The sequence below is a fragment of the Coregonus clupeaformis genome, chromosome 11 (assembly GCF_020615455.1).
Source record: "Coregonus clupeaformis isolate EN_2021a chromosome 11, ASM2061545v1, whole genome shotgun sequence".
In the NCBI taxonomy this organism is placed as follows: Eukaryota; Metazoa; Chordata; class Actinopteri; order Salmoniformes; family Salmonidae; genus Coregonus; species Coregonus clupeaformis.
Genome location: NC_059202.1, coordinates 17,484,374 through 17,504,290, shown reverse-complemented (window position 1 = coordinate 17,504,290; position 19,917 = coordinate 17,484,374). Strand labels below are relative to the sequence as shown.

The following is a 19,917-nucleotide window of genomic DNA, read 5'->3' as shown; positions in this document are numbered from 1 at the left end:
CCATAGTCTGTTCTGGATTTAGGGACTGTGAAGAGACCTCTGGTGGCATGTCTTGTGGGGTATGCATGGGTGTCCGAGCTGTGTGCTAGTAGTTTAAACAGAGAGCTCGGTGCATTCAACACGTCAATACTTCTCACAAAAACAAGAAGTGATGAAGTCAATCTCTCCTCTACTTTGTCAATTTAATGACCAGCTGTGCTGTTCTGTTCTGGGCCAATAGTAATGATCCTAAGCCCCTTTTTGTGGAACCTAGTCCACAGTAGTCCAGGTGAGACAAAACTAGGGCCTGTAGGACCTGCTAGTTCACTGTGATGGTAAATCCTAGGTCATAATAAACTATGGACAGTTCACTGTGATGGTAAATCCCAGGTCATAATAAACTATGGACAGTTCACTGTGATGGTAAATCCCAGGTCATAATAAACTATGGACAGTTCACTGTGATGGTAAATCCCAGGTCATAATAAACTATGGACAGTTCACTGTGATGGTAAATCCCAGGTCATAATAAACTAAGGACAGTTCACTGTGATGGTAAATCCCAGGTCATAATAAACTATGGACAGTTCATGTCTTATGGAATTAAATATACCAGTGAGCCCATATACAATTAAGAAGTGTATCTAAGGTAATGTAATGTAATGCAATGGGACCCCTGCACACTGTGTACCATTTTTAACATTTATTAAGTTATTTTTTTTTAATATGCCATTTGCCCAGCAGGTTCCACAGAACAACTCAATGAGGGGACTTACAGAGGTGCAATAGACGCTCGTAGCAATGAGGAAGCCTGGGAGAGAGAAAGACAAATTGTAGCGTTAGAGCAAATTGTAGTATTTTACATTTCAACCGCAACACACTGAGATGACTGACATATCTAGAGTAGCTTTTTGTGTTCTAATTGATCATCTTTTGACATAGAAAAGATGCCAAAACATAGGGTTGTTCGTATCCAGCAGATGAGATATGTTCTTGCTCAGCTGTCTCACACTTACCCAAGTTTCCCCGTCACCCTAAATAAAACGGTGGTTAGGTCAGGTTAACTAATGCACTAACGGACGGACAGGGGTTCATGCGTGCAGGTTATGGTTTGGTCACATGCGCAAACCCTGGGTGTAACCTATGGCAACAGTGCCCATGCAATGAGTGACAGGGACACTGCTCAATCCAATGAGCAAGGAGGAACACAACGGGCGAGGTGTTAGCGAGCAGCAACCAATTCCTTTCGTGTTTCAAGAATTGCTACGTGTGTCCTATAGGCCTGGTGCTGTAAGAGAGCCGTGGACGGAACAGACGTAGCACCGGCTTAATTAGCGTGTTTCCAACTGAAATCCAGCCTCAAAACTGGATGTTTAGCTGGAGGAAAAGGTCAGTGAGGTGACCCATATCATTTCTGGCCTTGGTGTAGATAGAACGTGATGGGGGAGAAAGACATGTCTTGGATCCTACATAAAAAAAAAAAAAAAAAAAAAATGGCTGTTCCCCCCCAAGCATGAAGGGTGCAGGTGTTCATGTCATGTTCTGACTGTGACATTTGACAGAGGATTTACTGTGACCGGGTCTCCTGCAGCAAATTCCACCAGAGAGGACATTGAGATATAGGAATGTTAAGGAGATTAGCCTTTCCCATGAATTGACCTCTGTTAGTTTAGTTGCCCCAAGCCGAACTGAAATGGACGACAGAGACTTTAGGGTAGAACAACGTAAGTCGCTCTGGATGAGAGCGTCTACCAAATGACGTAAATGTAAAATGTAAAAACAAATATGGTTAGTTAGAATGGGAAAATAGTATTTTCAAAAGGCAAGAACACTCACATCAATTTTCGTCGATATTCCTTTTGAGTTATTTTTGGCCTCGTACAGTCTATAAAATGAAGACCGGTGACTGATGAAAAGTTAAAAAAATAAAAAAGCTTTTAATGGTATATCTAAAATAACATTGCAGACACTGGAATCGAATTACCACACACAGTTTACAGAAACAGTCGACTTATCGTCTGTTTGATAAGTGGGTTTAATATGCGTACCCTAATATAATTCAGGTATTTGGGTGGACTGTCTGAGTTCTGGTTTCTCCCCATAGGCAGGTAGACACAGTGAAATCTGTGAGAGCCATCTATAATAAATGGGGGAAGTCTACGATAATTATACTGCAATTATGGTGTTGTATTCCAATGGAGAACAGTCATTCTCTATGTGGCTGGAGAAGAGGTTGACCCTAACTGGAAAGCACCAATGGCTTTAAACCTAAGATTCAAAGATTCTCGGAATGGGAAAATTTAAAATCGCAAAAACAGATTATAGCAAAGTTCCAGTTAACAGCAACAGAAACTCTTTCTCGTCCAAGTGAAACCCAGTCGTAGGCTATTATGCAATTCTCTGCTTGTTTTTTTTTTTTTACATTTCCTTTTCTAAACAGTTGAGAAGTTTTTCTACTGCTTTCCCCTATCCTGTTTGGCACTTTGGCATAGGAAAAGTGCTTAAAATAAGAAGTGCACTGGTATCATCATTCTTCTTAGGTCAGTTGGGACCAATGTTCCCTCTAAGCTTGCGCGCAGCCCCGAGACTGCAGCACAGTAGAAATATCAGCCCACAAAGAGAAGCACGAGATGGAACTTCCACTCAACGTTCTAGAGGTTTCCCTGTTAGTTAACACCATCAACGTTTCCCTTTACTGTGGCAACTGTGATCGAATCAATGCAATATTAGCCACTTTCAATGCAACATACCCGAAACCAAACAAACTATGCAATTTTGTTGTAGGCAGAACACATCAGAATAGGTTTCTACTGCATTGACACGCAAGACTCAGCATATACTATATACTCTACACAGACCGGTGCGGCATAACCAATCAGAGTTGCAGTAGGCCTATATGCAAATAGACCATTGCCATATATGGATCTGTGCCATTTACTTTGAACTGGACTGTGTTTACAGCATGAGCGGTCGTGAGTAGCTGCACTTGTTTTGAGATCAAAGCGAGAGCTGCATGTAGCAACGTGAGCACATTCTGTTAATATCCTTTGCTAGTTAGTGAGTTATTAGCCCAGTTATAGATCATTTGTAGTCAGCAATAGGGGAGTGATTGCTTCCTACAAGAGCACAAAACGTGTGTATTTCTAGACATCTTTGAAAAGCGAGTCAGGTAAAGAGCTTTTTTTTTTGTCTTAAAGGGGCAGTGTTGTATTTTGACACAGGCTTGAATAAGCTAAGTAGCCAATAGGCAGAGGGTAGCATAATTTGTCTGATTCTCTGTAATAATGGTATGGGAATAATAATGCATTTTATTTTGTAAAGTGGTTTCTTGCATCAAACAACACAACAACATTTTCAGTCACCTCCTTGTCTGAAGGACAAGTGGATAAACAGGTTAATGTCAAGCCATGCATGTTTTTTTTTTAAGTCTCATGGAATGTAGGCCTTGACTGAACACCACACATTGGCTGCTACTGTAGGCTGAATGATAGAACAGCTATTTCCGTGTTAAAATGTTATGTGATGCATTTTCTCCATAGTTTTTTTTATGGTATGCCACTCTGGTAGGCCTACATTATGATCAAAAAGCCACAGTAGACTACTTGGCCACTGTTAAAACTGTAACTTAAAGCGGGTACAGACTCAGTGTTCACAGTAAACGCACGCTGGAATTTTCACAATGTTCAACCTTGCGCTCAGCAGACCTGAAATTCGCTCAGTGCCTAAAAAAATTAGGAGGGAACATTGGTATAGCCATCAGAGAGATGAGATGATGGCAAACTATGGAAGTGGGACAAGTGAATGCTTAGTGAAGTCGTCGGCTACGCCCCTGAGGGATTTCACCAAACACGCTGCATCCTCGCCAGACAAAAGGGAACCATTCTTCAGAGAAACAAGGACAAACCTCCCGTTGAACTAGGCAATCTTATGGGAAGCAGAGAAAACAAAGGAGTATGGGGCCAATTCAAGGAGCCATGTAAAGGTATAGGGGAGAGGAGGGGAGAGGAGGAGAGAAGAGAGGGAGAGGAGGGGAGGAGAGAGGGAGAGGAGGGGAGAGGAGGAGAGAAGAGAGGGAGAGGAGGGGAGGAGAGAGGGAGAGGAGGGGAGAGGAGGAGAGGGAGAGAGGGAGAGGAGGGGAGAGGAGGGGAGGAGAGAGGGAGAGGAGGGGAGAGGAGGAGAGAAGAGAGGGAGAGGAGGGGAGGAGAGAGGGAGAGGAGGGGAGAGGAGGGGAGGAGAGAGGGAGAGGAGGGGAGAGGAGGGGAGGAGAGAGGGAGAGAGGGAGGGAGAGGAGGGGAGGAGAGAGGGAGAGGAGGGGAGAGGAGGGGAGGAGAGAGGGAGAGAGGGAGGGATAGACCGACAAGGCAAGGCGCGAGCAAGACGGGAGAAGGGACGACAGAACAAAAGGATGAAAAATTCAGTAAAACTTACATATCCGTCATCATAAGGACTCATAGAGTAATAACCCTTCATGGACAGACAATCACACAAAAACACACAAAAAGAAAGAAGCAGTTGAATTGAAGAAGTCAAAAACACACAAGCTGACAGATACACTAGGCCAGTTCGAACCAAATGAAGAAGCACATCAGGGATGTGGTCAGCACAACATAGAACATGAGTAAATTAATACATTGGTTTGAATGTATAGGTCCATTTCAATGATATGAGAACAGAGGGTGTCATCAAAGCACATCAGCCAGACCACCAAACTGTTTTTAGGAACACAAGAATTGTCTAGTGGACCTTAGCTAACACATACACATGTGATATACCCTATGCATGTCATGCAGATACATACTGTACACTACCATTGACAAGTGGGCGGCAGGTAGCTTAGCGAGTAAGAACGCTGTGCCAGTAACCGAAAGGTCGCTGGTTCTAATCCCCAAGGTGAAAAATCTGTCGATGTACCCTTGAGCAAGACACTTAACCCTGATTGCTCCTGTAAGTCGCTCTGGATAAGAGCGTCTGCTAAATGACTAAAATGTACAAATGTAAAATGTAAGTGGAGTGAAAGAGCCTTGTGGTGGAGTCAACACCGGCCATTTTGTTAAAACCCCTCAATGACATGGCACTTTTCTAGCAACCTTCTGCATCAGCACAGCATACTACATAAAGGTACAGTGTATATTGTGTAAAGGACGTTGCCATCTCGCTCAGATTTTTTTTTTTTTGGGATTCATGCTGTAGGGTGTTGCTTGTGTGTGTGTGTGTGTGTTCTGTTGGGGGTGACGTCCTTGAGAAACGTAGAATACGTCTCAGATTGAGGAGTGCCACAATACTAACAGCAAACTGGACAGCTAAGAGCTGCTATGAATTGTAACAACAAAGAAACGTTTACGCACTGGAAATACAGTTATGTATTAAGGTATTAACTTTCCTACTTGGTTAACCATTAGTCCCACCAACGTGAGAGGCTAAATAAATATAATGTATTGCTACATATTGCTGTGTCACGTTTAGAAGTCATTCACTCAGGAGAAAGTGGAGAGGCTATACTGTAGATAGTGTTTTCTACTAAAACGGCTCTACAGTGCTCATGGGAAATTGAGTTTGCCGTCAGCGAAGGGTGTTGTCACTCACAGTGCCAGGCCTGGTGAAGTCGATGCTCTGCGCCGCACTCTGCCTCAGCTGGCCGCTGAAAAGACGCACACACACACTCTGGAGGTATTCTGGGGAGATCTGCAAAAACATAACCAGAACTGAGCTCAGAGAGGAGTGTGTGGGGAGGAGGAAGGAAATGGGGGGGAGTGAGGAAGAGCTTGCTGTTTTTGTGTATGTTGTGAGTGTAGCCTACGTCAGTCATCAGGATGTATGATGATGGCGCTGTTATACTGTCTGTTTGGTTTATCAGAAGTCCTCACAAGGATTGTAAAACAAGGACAATTCAGACAAGTGGGGACATTTCGCCGGTCACCACAAGGAAAAAGGCTATTTTAGGGTTAGGTTTAGGAGTTAGGGTTTGTGGTTAGGGGTTAGGGTTATGGAAAATAGGATTTTGAATGAGAATCAATTGTTTGGTCCCCACAAGGATTGTAAAACAAGGAAAATTCGGACAAGTGGGGTCATTTCGCCAGTCCCTCAACACGGGGGGCCCCTCAGGGGTGCGTGCTTAGTCCCCTCCTGTACTCCCTGTTCACTCACAACTCCAACACCATCATTAAGTTTGCTGACGACACGACGGTGGTTGGCCGGATCACTAACGACGATGAGACAGCCTTTAGGGAGGAGGTCAGTGAGACGTGGCAATGTGGTGCCAGGACAACAACTTCTCCCTCAACGTAAACAAAGGAGTTGATCGTGGACTACAGGAAACGGAGGGCCGAGCACGCCCCCATCCACATTGACGGGGCTGTTGTGGAGCAGGTCGAGCGCGTCAAGTTCCTCGGTGTCCACATCACTACAAAATGATGTGTGTGTGTGTTCAGTGTTTTAAGGTTTGTTGTATCTGTAGCCTGGGTAACAGTCTGTTGGTACCATCATGCCAATCCTAAACAGGCAAACAAACTGGGTTTCATCATTTTTTTAATGACAAGGAGTTCAAATCAAAGTTGATTTATTGCGTACACAGATTTGCAGATGTAGCTAAATGTTTGCATTTCTAGCTCCAACAGTGAGTGCAGTAATATCTAGCAATACAATAACATAATCCAAAAAGTTAAAAACAAGAAATTAAGAAATATCAGAACGAGCAACGTCAGCGTCCGTAATATAAATATATATACACTGAGTGTACACAACATTAAGAACACCTGCTCTTTCCATTTCCATTTTAGTCATTTAGCAGACGCTCTTATCCAGAGCGACTTACAGTTAGTGCATACATTTTTTTATAATTTTTTCATACTGGCCCCCCATGGGAATCAAACCCACAACCCTGGCGTTGCTCTACCAACTGAGCTACATCCCTGCCGGCCATTCCCTCCCCTACCCTGGACGACACTGGGCCAATTGTGCGCCGCCCCATGGGTCTCCCGGTCGCGGCCGGCTACGACAGAGCCTGGATTCGAACCAGGATCTCTAGTGGCACAGCACAGCCTTAGACCACTGCGCCACTCGGGAGACTTATTATTATTATTTCCATGACATAGACTGACCAGGTGAAAGCTGGTAAATCCACTTCAATCAGTATAGATGAAAGGGGAAGAGACAGGTTAAAGAAGGATTTTTAAGCAACTCAATATTAGGAAGGTGTTCTTAATGTTTTGTACTCTCAGTGTATAAATGGTGTGTATAGACAGTATGGACAGTATATGAATAGAAAGGTGTGTACGGCAGTAGTTATACAGGATGAGCCATGACTAGAATACAGTATACACATGTAAAGTCGGCAAAACATTATGTAAACATTGTAGACATGACAGCACAAACAGATCTGGGACCAGGCTAATGTATTTGACATGACAGCACAAACAGATCTGGGACCAGGCTAATGTATTTGTACCTGTGTGTGTGTACACGTGTGGCAACAGATTCGGCCCTACCATTTTCCCACTGACGGTAGCCTCCAGTGAGTCCACCAGCTCGGCAGTGACTCCTATCAGGTTGTGGTGGTCGGCCTGCATCTTATTAAACCTCCTCATGTAGCTGGTGGTCCTCTTCTCTGCTTCGGCAAGCTGCAGCTGCAACTGCTGTATGGTGTCTGCAAACACATACAGCGCACACACACACACACACACACACACACACACACACACACACACACACACACACACAAACAGAATCAAACAGCCACACACATAAGCACAAAAACATCTAGCAATTATGTAACTCCCATAGAATTAGAATGAGGCCATGTTGAATGGACTGGAGGCCATGTTGAATGGACTGGAGGCCATGATGAATGGATGATGAATGGACTGGAGGCCATGATGAATGGACTGGAGGCCATGTTGAATGGACTGGAGGCCATGATGAATGGATGATGAATGGACTGGAGGCCATGTTGAATGGACTGGAGGCCATGATGAATGGATGATGAATGGACTGGAGGCCATGGTGAATGGATGATGAATGGACTGGAGGCCATGGTGAATGGATGATGAATGGACTGGAGGCCATGGTGAATGGATGATGAATGGACTGGAGGCCATGGTGAATGGATGATGAATGGACTGGAGGCCATGGTGAATGGACTGGAGGCCATGATGAATGGGCTGGAGGCCATGATGAATGGGCTGGAGGCCATGATGAATGGACTGGAGGCCATGATGAATGGGCTGGAGGCCATGATGAATGGACTGGAGGCCATGATGAATGGACTGGAGGCCATGATGAATGGGCTGGAGGCCATGATGAATGGACTGGAGGCCATGATGAATGGACTGGAGGCCATGTTGAATGGACTGGAGGCCATGATGAATGGACTGGAGGCCATGATGAATGGACTGGAGGCCATGATGAATGGACTGGAGGCCATGTTGAATGGACTGGAGGCCATGTTGAATGGACTGGAGGCCATGATGAATGGACTGGAGGCCATGATGAATGGATGATGAATGGACTGGAGGCCATGATGAATGGACTGGAGGCCATGATGAATGGATGATGAATGGACTGGAGGCCATGTTGAATGGACTGGAGGCCATGATGAATGGATGATGAATGGACTGGAGGCCATGATGAATGGACTGGAGGCCATGATGAATGGACTGGAGGCCATGATGAATGGACTGGAGGCCATGATGAATGGACTGGAGGCCATGATGAATGGGCTGGAGGCCATGTTGAATGGACTGGAGGCCATGATGAATGGACTGGAGGCCATGATGAATGGACTGGAGGCCATGATGAATGGACTGGAGGCCATGTTGAATGGGCTGGAGGCCATGTTGAATGGACTGGAGGCCATGTTGAATGGACTGGAGGCCATGATGAATGGGCTGGAGGCCATGATGAATGGACTGGAGGCCATGATGAATGGGCTGGAGGCCATGTTGAATGGACTGGAGGCCATGTTGAATGGGCTGGAGGCCATGATGAATGGACTGGAGGCCATGATGAATGGGCTGGAGGCCATGATGAATGGACTGGTGTCCAGGAAGTACAGCAGCAAGTCAGTAATAACCTATGCCTGTGTTAGCCAATCAATAATCAGAAGACGACCTCAATCACCATGGTTACCAGGCAGTTAATAAGCTAGCTAGCTAGTTCAGTTAGCTGGCTAACACTGTATAACCCATCGGGGGAAAATAAAATGCAAACTGGTTGAATTTAGTAAAAGTGTACATGCGAATTTAGTAAGCACACACTTAAGTTATAACTAGGCTTAGTTTGAACTTTCACATAGCTAGTGCAATCGGCAGTCAAATTCCATATTACCATGGCAATTCAGCATCAGTTGATAACAATCCAAATTACCCTGGCAACTGTGCTGCCTGACATATATTTAGGTTACAGTGTGAACTAATGCATTTGCAGTATCAGTATGCGTCTGTCATTGGCTCTAACCTTCGACACTGAGACGTGTCAATACTACGTCTACTGAAGGATAAGTCACAACACAAGGAATCATAGTTATGTATGATGAATCACGGTGTTCATTCAGCACAGTCTACATGAGGTATTTTGTCAAGTGAAAGAATTTCACAGACAGTGACAGGTATGAAAGTCCAAAGTCCATCTGATGTAAATACGCTCCTTAAAAAAGACTGGAGAAGGACAATTATAGAAATAGAATGACAATAGAACAGAAAACAGAAATTCTATTTCTATGGGGACAATCACCTTTAGTACTCCTTCCGCCATCCTTCTGTGTAACGCCCACGTTAAAGAAACAATACACAATCATAATAATAATAATAATAATAATAATAATATGCCATTTAGCAGACGCTTTTATCCAAAGCGACTTACAGTCATGCGTGCATAAATTTTTTTTTTGTGTATGGGTGGTCCCGGGGATCGAACCCACTACCTTAGCGTTACAAGCGCCGTGCTCTACCAGCTGAGCTACAGAGGAACACATCATATTCATATGCTGAGAAGCTGTTCAGGGTGCTTTTTGGTTCCAGGCGTCGGTACCGCTTGCCGCGCGGCAGCAGAGAGAACAGTCTATCGTATTACTGAGACATTTTCAAATATGCAAAGCATATCCTGCATCAGTATATCTGACAGGTGTATGTCTTTCCAATTGAAATGGCGGCCGCCTTTCAATGTTTGTTCAATGCAAACGGTATGCATCACAAGCAGAAGAAGGGATAAAGTTGTTTTAAGGCAACTTTACACAAACTCCCACGGGTCGGTAAACACTACCACTATTAATGTCCATAAGGCCGGAACAGTGGAGTGGAGGAACTCCCATGTGGATCCTAAACAAGCCTCGTCGTCTTGACTGTTGGGTTTAAAGGCTGAGCTCCATAAACATTATGACGGTACAATCCTGAAGCCTTTTCACGGTGAGGCGGATAAGGTTTAATGACGTGAATGGACGAGAAAGTAAAATCTATCCATTGTCTTTTCATATGAAGCTACAATTGTTCTGATATCATCGCCCTGTCCATTTCTCTCACTACTTGCCCTTAAACCATTACAAGGGTCAGAGGCGGGATCGGATGGTTGTTGTTGTGCTCGAACGTAGCCCGGCTTTCACAACATCAAAACCGGTTTTATTTCCCTGCCTAAAGCTTGGAGAGGTTGCTGGATAGTATACACTAAAGGTCAAACGTTTTAGAACACCTACTCATTCAAGGGTTTTTCTTAATTTTTTACTATTTTCTACATTGTAGAATAATAGTGAAGACATCAAAACTATGAAATAACACATATGGAATCATGTAGTAACCAAAAAAAGTGTTAAACAAATCCAAATATATTTTATATTTTGAGATTCTTCAAATAGCCACCCCCTTTGCCTTGATGACAGCTTTGCAGACTCTTGGTTACTACATGATTCCATATGTGTTATTTCATAGTTTTGATGTCTTCGCTATTATTCTACAATGTAGAATTGAGTAAAAATAAAGAAAAACCCTTGAATAAGTAGGTGTTCTAAAACGTTTGACCAGTAGTGTACAGTCGAGTGACTGTGTGCACCTTAACCATCTCTTTAGTGGCTGAAAGAAAAGCTTTTATTGGAGTCTTGAAAACGTGTCTCAGATGAGAGCAAGAGCTAGCTGTATTTGGAGTGGCTTGAATCAGAGAGTCATTCTCAGATTTTGTTCTCCACTCACTGATTTATTATTTAGAGCCCTTTGCCTCTCTAGAATACGCTACAGGACTTCCACTTAGCATTCACGGATGCCTCGGAAGTGTCTAAGCCATCTCTGTAACTGAGGATGGTAAAGCATTCTCTGAATACAGAGAACCTTAAGAAACTGGCCACTGGCTACTTGGCAGGGTGAGAAAAGAGTGTCACTACTTGAACAACTGTTGGTTAACACCTCAGTCCCTCTGTTTAGGGTACTGAGTACAATACCCTGATGACGGTCGATTGAGACTGAAACTTTGCTAAATAAGATCCATGTGTTTTGAGTGTGCACTGACTGTTAGGTCCCACTTTCCTCTGTTGGACCCAACTGTCAAGTCTCAGGAATTCCAATCTCTGTCTGTGGTGCTGAATCCACTTGTAGCTACAGTGCATTGGGAAAGTATTCAAACCCCTTGACTTTTTTTTCACATTTTGTTTCGTTACAGCCTTATTATAAAATGGATTAAGTAAAAAATAATCTAAACTGGATTAAATGTTCTTATTTTTCTCTTCAATCTACACACAATACCCCATAATGACAAAGCGAAAACAGATTTTTTGAGATTTTTGCAAATTTGTTACAAATAAAAATCAGAAATACCTTATTTACATAGGTATTCAGACACTTTGCTATGAGACTCGGGAATTGAGTCATCCTTGAGATGTTTCTACAACTTGATTGGAGTCCACCTGTGGTAAATTCAATTGATTGGACATGATTTGGAAAGGCACACACCTGTCTATATAAGGTCCCACAGTCGACAGTGCATGTAAGAGCTAAAACCAAGCCATGAGGTTGAAGGAATTGTCCGTAGTGCTCCGAGAGAGGATTGTGTCGAGGCACAGATATGGGGAAGGGTACCAAAACATTTCTGCAGCATTGAAGGTACCCAAGAACACAGTGGCCTCCATCATTCTTAAATGGAAGAAGTTTGGAACCACCAAGGTGACCAAGAGCCCGATGGTCACTGACAGAGCTCTAGAGTTCCTCTGTGGAGATGGGAGAAACTTCCAGAAGGACAACCATCTCTGCAGCACTCCACCAATCAGGCCTTTATGGTAGAGTGGTCAGACGGAAGCCACTCCTCAGTAAAAGGCACATGACAGCCCGCTTGGAGTTTGCCAAAAGGCACCTAAAGGACTCTCAGACCATGAGAAACAAGATTCTCTGGTCTGATGAAACCAAGATTAAACTCTTTGGCCTGAATGCCAAGCGTCACGTCTGGAGGAAACCTGGCACCATCCCTACGGTGAAGCATGATGGTGGCAGCATCATGCTGTGGGGATGTTTTTCAGATGCAGGGACTGGGAGACTAGTCAGCATTGAGGGAAAGATGAACAGAGCAAAGTACAGAGAGATCATTGATGAAAACCTGCTCCAGAGTGCTCAGGACCTCAGACTGGGGCGAAGGTTCACCTTCCAACGGGACAACGACCCTAAGCACACAGACAAGACAATGCAGAAATGGCTTCGGGACAAGTCTCTGAATGTCCTTGAGTGGCCCAGCCAGAGCCCGGACTTGAACCCGATCAAACATCTCTGGAGAGACCTGAAAATTGCTGTGCAGCGACGCTCCCCATCCAACCTGACAAAGCTTGAGAGGATCTGCAGAGAAGAATGGGAGAAACTCCCCAAATACAGGTGTGCCAAGCTTGTAGAGTCATAACCAAAAAGATACAACATAGTATTGAGTAAAGTGTCTGAATTCTTATGTAAATGTGATAGTTCCGTTTTTTATTTGAATACATTTGTAACAATTTCTAAAAACCTGTTTTTGCTTTGTCATTATGGGGTATTGTGTGTAGATTGATGAGGGGAAAAAAAAAACTATTTAATCAATTTTAGAATAAGGCTGTAATGTAACAAATCATGGGAAAAGTCAAGGGGTCTGAATACTTTCAGAATGCACTGTTTATTTGCCTGTTTGTTTGTTTACCTTTCACGTTGCAAAGTCACTAACGGCCATATCAACAGCCATGGTGGGCTATAGCTGTATACAGTGGGGAGAACAAGTATTTGATACACTGCCGATTTTGCAGGTTTTCCTACTTACAAAACATGTAGAGGTCAGTAATTTGTATGATAGGTACACTTCAACTGTGAGAGATGGAGAAAAAAAAAATCCAGAAAATAACATTGTATGATTTTTAAGTAATTCATTTACATTTTATTGCATGAAATAAGTATTTGATCACCTACCAACCAGTAAGATTCCGGCTCTCACAGACCTGTTAGTTTTTCTTTAAGAAGCCCTCCTGTTCTCCACTCATTACCTGTATTAACTGCACCTGTTTGAACTCGTTACCTGTATAAAAGACACCTGTCCACACACTCAATCAAACAGACTCCAACCTCTCCACAATGGCCAAGACCAGAGAGCTGTGTAAGGACATCAGGGATAAAATTGTAGACCTGCACAAGGCTGGGATGGGCTACAGGACAATAGGCAAGCAGCTTGGTGAGAAGGCAACAACTGTTGGTGCAATTATTAGAAAATGATCATCCTCGGCCTGGGGCTCCATGCAAGATCTCACCTCGTGGGGCATCAATGATCATGAGGAAGGTGAGGGATCAGCCCAGAACTACACGGCAGGACCTGGTCAATGACCTGAAGAGAGCTGGGACCACAGTCTCAAAGAAAACCATTAGTAACACACTACGCCGTCATGGATTAAATCCTGCAGCGCACGCAAGGTCCCCCTGCTCAAGCCAGCGCATGTCCAGGCCCGTCTGAAGTTAGCCAATGACCATCTGGATGATCCAGAGGAGGAATGGGAGAAGGTCATGTGGTCTGATGAGACAAAAATAGAGCTTTTTGGTCTAAACTTCACTCGCCGTGTTTGGAGGAAGAAGAAGGATGAGTTCAACCCCAAGAACACCATCCCAACCGTGAAGCATGGAGGTGGAAACATCATTCTTTGGGGATGCTTTTCTGCAAAGGGGACAGGACGACTGCACCGTATTGAGGGGAGGATGGATGGGGCATTGTATCGCGAGATCTTGGCCAACAACCTCCTTCCTCAGTAAGAGCATTGAAGATGGGTCGTGGCTGGGTCTTCCAGCATGACAACGACCCGAAACACACAGCCAGGGCAACTAAGGAGTGGCTCCGTAAGAAGCATCTCAAGGTCCTGGAGTGGCCTAGCCAGTCTCCAGACCTGAACCCAATAGAAAATCTTTGGAAGGAGCTGAAAGTCCGTATTGCCCAGCGACAGCCCCGAAACCTGAAGGATCTGGAGACGGTCTGTATGGAGGAGTGGGCCAAAATCCCTGCTGCAGTGTGTGCAAACCTGGTCAAGACCTACAGGAAACGTATGATCTCTGTAATTGCAAACAAAGGTTTCTGTACCAAATACAGTGGGGGAAAAAAGTATTTAGTCAGCCACCAATTGTGCAAGTTCTCCCACTTAAAAAGATGAGAGGCCTGTAATTTTCATCATAGGTACATGTCAACTATGACAGACAAATTGAGGGAAAAAAATCCAGAAAATCACATTGTAGGATTTTTTATGAATTTATTTGCAAATTATGGTGGAAAATAAGTATTTGGTCACCTACAAACAAGCAAGATTTCTGGCTCTCACAGACCTGTAACTTATTCTTTAAGAGGCTCCTCTGTCCTCCACTCGTTACCTGTATTAATGGCACCTGTTTGAACTTGTTATCAGTATAAAAGTCACCTGTCCACAACCTCAAACAGTCACACTCCAAACTCCACTATGGCCAAGACCAAAGAGCTGTCAAAGGACACCAGAAACAAAATTGTAGACCTGCACCAGGCTGGGAAGACTGAATGTGCAATAGGTAAGCAGCTTGGTTTGAAGAAATCAACTGTGGGAGCAATTATTAGGAAATGGAAGACATACAAGACCACTGATAATCTCCCTCGATCTGGGGCTCCACGCAAGATCTCACCCTGTGGGGTCAAAATGATCACAAAAACGGTGAGCAAAAATCCCAGAACCACACGGGGGGACCTAGTGAATGACCTGCAGAGAGCTGGGACCAAAGTAACAAAGCCTACCATCAGTAACACACTACGCCGCCAGGGACTCAAATCCTGCAGTGCAAGACGTGTCCCCCTGCTTAAGCCAGTACATGCCCAGGCACGTCTGAAGTTTGCTAGAGTGCATTTGGATGATCCAGAAGAGGATTGGGAGAATGTCATATGGTCAGATGAAACCAAAATATAACTTTTTGGTAAAAACTCAACTCGTCATGTTTGGAGGACAAAGAATGCTGAGTTGCATCCAAAGAACACCATACCTACTGTGAAGCACGGGGGTGGAAACATCATGCTTTGGGGCTGTTTTTCTGCAAAGGGACCAGGACGACTGATCCGTGTAAAGGAAAGAATGAATGGGGCCATGTATCGTGAGATTTTGAGTGAAAACCTCCTTCCATCAGCAAGGGCATTGAAGATGAAACGTGGCTGGGTCTTTCAGCATGACAATGATCCCAAACACACCGCCCGGGCAACGAAGGAGTGGCTTCGTAAGAAGCATTTCAAGGTCCTGGAGTGGCCTAGCCAGTCTCCAGATCTCAACCCCATAGAAAATCTTTGGAGGGAGTTGAAAGTCCGTGTTGCCCAGCGACAGCCCCAAAACATCACTGCTTAGAGGAGATCTGCATGGAGGAATGGGCCAAAATACCAGCAAGTGTGTGAAAACCTTGTGAAGACTTACAGAAAACGTTTGACCTGTGTCATTGCCAACAAAGGGTATACAACAAAGTATTGAGAAACTTTTGTTATTGACCAAATACTTATTTTCCACCATAATTTGCAAATAAATTCATTAAAAATCCTACAATGTGATTTTCAGGATTTTTTTTCTCATTTTGTCTGTCATAGTTGACGTGTACCTATGATGACAATTACAGGCCTCTCTCATCTTTTTAAGTGGGAGAACTTGCACAATTGGTGGCTGACTAAATACTTTTTTTCCCCACTGTATTAAGTTCTGCTTTTCTGATGTATCAAATACTTATGTCATGCAATAAAATGCAAATGAATTACTTAAAATCATACAAATGTGATTTTCTGGATTTTTGTTTTAGATTCCGTCTCTCACAGTTGAAGTGTACCTATGATAAAAATTACAGACCTCTACATGCTTTGTAAGTAGGAAAACCTGCAAAATCGGCAGTGTATCAAATACTTGTTCTCCCCACTGTATGTCTGGGAGCAGTACAACGGTGAGTGGACCTTCCTCCTTTTCTCTTCATACTGGATCTTATTCCAGTCCTGTGAAAAGTTTGGATGGTAGGCTAAGTGGCTCGAACATGCAATGCTATTTCCAGGTTGAAGCCAATTACCCTATTTAATGTAGAACACTAGATAGGCTGCATGTTTGTTTATAACTAGGCCTAAGCTACTATTTAATAAACTATCTTCAATGGATAGGATAGAAATTATAGGCTACTCCTGCCTAAGAGCCCCAGTGTGTCTGCTCATGGAACGACACATGTGATTTATGATGTCATGATTCTGAACCCATCCTATTTAGAAATATTGTTGTTGTTTAAAAAAAAAAGTTAAAAGGAATTTATTGTTTTTAGTTTAATAAAAGAAAGAAAAAAATGTACTCATTAGAATGATTCACTGTCCGTGGCTTTATGGTGAGAACACGTGGCTTGCAGCAATGCAATTTAGAAGCCGTCTGCTACGTTTGGAGAAGTAAGAATATGATTCTGTAAAAAAGACGGTACCATTATGTTTATAAAACATTACACTTCGGAGCAGTACAACGCTGAGTGGACATTCCCCCATTCTCTTTATATTGGATCTTTTTCCAGCTCCTGTGAAAACTGTGGATGTGCGTAAAATCCTCCATAGTCTACGTTGTCTTAGGCCTAATATTATCTGCCCACAGGGAGCAATTATGGTGTCTGTAACTGTATTTAGACATAGCTTATTTAAAACAAGTTGTTGTTTCGTTTTATTTTAATTTTGATTTGGGTATTTTCAATAGTGAATTGACAACAATGCTTATTGTTGAATGCTTATTGACCATGTTTGGCTTAGCTCAGACATAAATCATTTTACAGTAGGCCTATATCAGTGTTAATGCTATGTTTAAAAATATATTATTTTTATATTGAAGCCATGCAATTAGCCTACTTAGAACAATGTGGATTGCAAACATGTTCAACATATTTCAGGGCTTCTTGAATGTTGGAACAATCCTTGTCCGGTGGGGGAACTTTTTTTTTCTTGTTGATAAAAATGTATTTTTTTTGTGCATTATTTTAGCTTAAAATGTACATTTAGGAGCCTTTGCTCCGGACAAGGGCTTTTCCGGGCATAGAACCGACATGGAAATGAATAATATTTAAAATCTGGAAAAAAAGCATGCACCCATTATCTCTCCTGGAGGATGGTTGACCACCCATGATGTAAAACATTTCAACATTACAACCAAATTAGTTTTTTGCCTTTTGAATTAATTTGCTCATTCAATATAGTGGCTATGGCAGGCTACAAATATTTTTATTCAGCTGAAGCAAGCCCACACATGTTCTTCATGAAATGTACCTTTTCTAGTTTAGTCATATTTATCTTAGCTACCTTGGAAGTGTTTACTTTGCATGCTGACTAGCATCTATTGAGTTGCAATGTCCCATCCATTGAATGCCTAAATCAACTGGAAGTACCGTATCTAAAAAACTAGTTTTGAAGCCACATTATCCAAAAGAAAGGCTACATCTAGCCTGTTCGGCGATTCACAAATTATTATTTTGATTCACAAATTATAATTATTTTTGATTCACATGATTCGATTCATTGCAATTGAACTGAATCCCGACTAATACAATGTCGAAGTGGATCGTTAGTTTCGTCCCAAAAACTATCGCTTAAAATTATTTTATGAATCCTTCAAAAAAGTACCACTTTGTATGGGCTTATTCGCTAGTGTCGTGGAACATTTTTGGGGACATCACGAAAACGTGAATACAAAATCCCACTCCTAGTTTGGACATGCAGGACCAGCCCTAGCCTACAGGCCTTCTGTTTCTAATAATATAGATAACATAGCTTCATGGTATCAAAACAATGCATTTTAAAAGAGAAAGCATGCGCCATGATCCCACCGGAAATAAGCCTATGGGAGATTTTTTTTAACGCTCCGGAGTTGAACATATTACCGCTATATATCCAGACACCAAAAGCTGAACAGATTTGCAGGAGGGAATTGCATTGCAATCATGATCCCAATAGTAGGTATAATTATATTTCAATTGTAGGCTACTGTTTTTAATAGATATGGATAACATGGGTTCATGGTAGGCTTATCAAAACATGCCAATGTCGAGTCACCGACACAAGCAGCAGCGGGCGGGCACATCTCGCTGACTTTAGTCATGGTCTAGAAAGCAACCATATATATGGAAATATGGGAGTTTTTTTTTTGTTTTTTTGTCCGGAGTTGAGAATTTTGGTAACCTATCCTGAGACCAAAAATCTGAACAGATAAACACATATTTGATTTGTTGAAGGGGGGGCAATTGCATTGAATCAAATGATTAATTTCCAATGATTTCCCACCCGTAAGGGCAGGGTGCCACTAGTGGATATAGGTTGTATTATATGATTTGATGTTGTGTACGTATGTTGTAAACGTATTTTATGCTGATCAGATTGTCCTTCAGCAACAGTAAATATTTCCTATGTGACCTCAGCTTAACTGAATATGGGGCACATTCAATCATTCTTGTCAAAAGGATACATATAATGACAGAAGCCGTGGAGTGTTGGACACTTTCAGTGTCACAGTCAGGAACTTCTCCAGTTCTTGCTTCATCTCTGGCATCCAGGAATCCTGAAAACAATATAGCGTAGCATAACATAACATGGGCAGTTAGTGAAGTACAGCACACTCATTCATTCATTCATTCATGTGCCCAATCAGTGTCCTGGCCTGCATTGCTTTTTTGGTTGTTACATACTGCTAGCGTTGATATCACACGTATAGTACTTTCAGGGGACAATGGCGTAAGAGTGAGGGGGTTGAAAGAGGAGAGGGCGGCACCTGGAAGAGATCTCTGAAGGAGGGGTGCACCATGGGGTTGGGCACGAAGGGGAGGGCATAGTAGGGTAGGAACTCAGTGGTCTGGCTGAGCGCCACCCCCCGCGTCTCCAGATAGTGCTTGAAGTGGCTGATCCTCACCTCAAAGTCTGCTCGGTCCTGTGGGAGGAAAAACATTCAAAACTAAATGATTGATTGGTTGATTGAGTTTATTTGGTTGATTGAGTTTATTTGGTTGATTGAGTTTATTTGGTTGATTGAGTTTATTGGTTGATTGAGTTTATTGGTTGATTGAGTTTATTGGTTGATTTAGTTTATTTGGTTGATTGAGTTTATTGGTTGATTGAGTTTATTTGGTCATTCAATGTAGTGGGCTGCTCCAGCTGGAGACAACATTGTTAAAAGTATTGGACTATTGGTATGGGAGAGGAGTACTCCTTGTTGTATCCAGGCTCTGTATGTATTGATATGGGAGGGGAGTACTCCTTGTTGTATACAGGCTCTGTATGTATTGGTATGGGAGGGGAGTACTCCTTGTTGTATACAGGCTCTGTATGTATTGGTATGGGAGGGGAGTACTCCTTGTTGTATCCAGGCTCTGTATGTATTGGTATGGGAGGGGAGTACTCCTTGTTGTATACAGGCTCTGTATGTATTGGTATGGGAGGGGAGTACTCCTTGTTGTATACAGGCTCTGTATGTATTGATATTGGAGGGGAGTA

The 19,917-nt window shown here is 43.0% G+C and overlaps 1 protein-coding gene across 1 annotated transcript in view; it reads right to left on the bottom strand.

The window, feature by feature from the left end:
* The window catches only part of LOC121577110 (lisH domain-containing protein ARMC9), a 109,269-nt gene that overhangs the window by 55,942 nt on the left and 33,410 nt on the right, over positions 1 to 19,917 (bottom strand). Inside the window, exons 4-10 of the mRNA XM_045223375.1 lie at positions 19,199 to 19,354; positions 18,896 to 18,988; positions 9,706 to 9,730; positions 7,464 to 7,621; positions 5,563 to 5,661; positions 4,408 to 4,443; positions 756 to 790 (exon numbers count right to left, since the gene is read on the bottom strand). Coding sequence (XP_045079310.1) covers positions 756 to 790; positions 4,408 to 4,443; positions 5,563 to 5,661; positions 7,464 to 7,621; positions 9,706 to 9,730; positions 18,896 to 18,988; positions 19,199 to 19,354 — 602 coding nt within the window. The remainder of the gene's footprint in view (positions 1 to 755; positions 791 to 4,407; positions 4,444 to 5,562; positions 5,662 to 7,463; positions 7,622 to 9,705; positions 9,731 to 18,895; positions 18,989 to 19,198; positions 19,355 to 19,917) is intronic.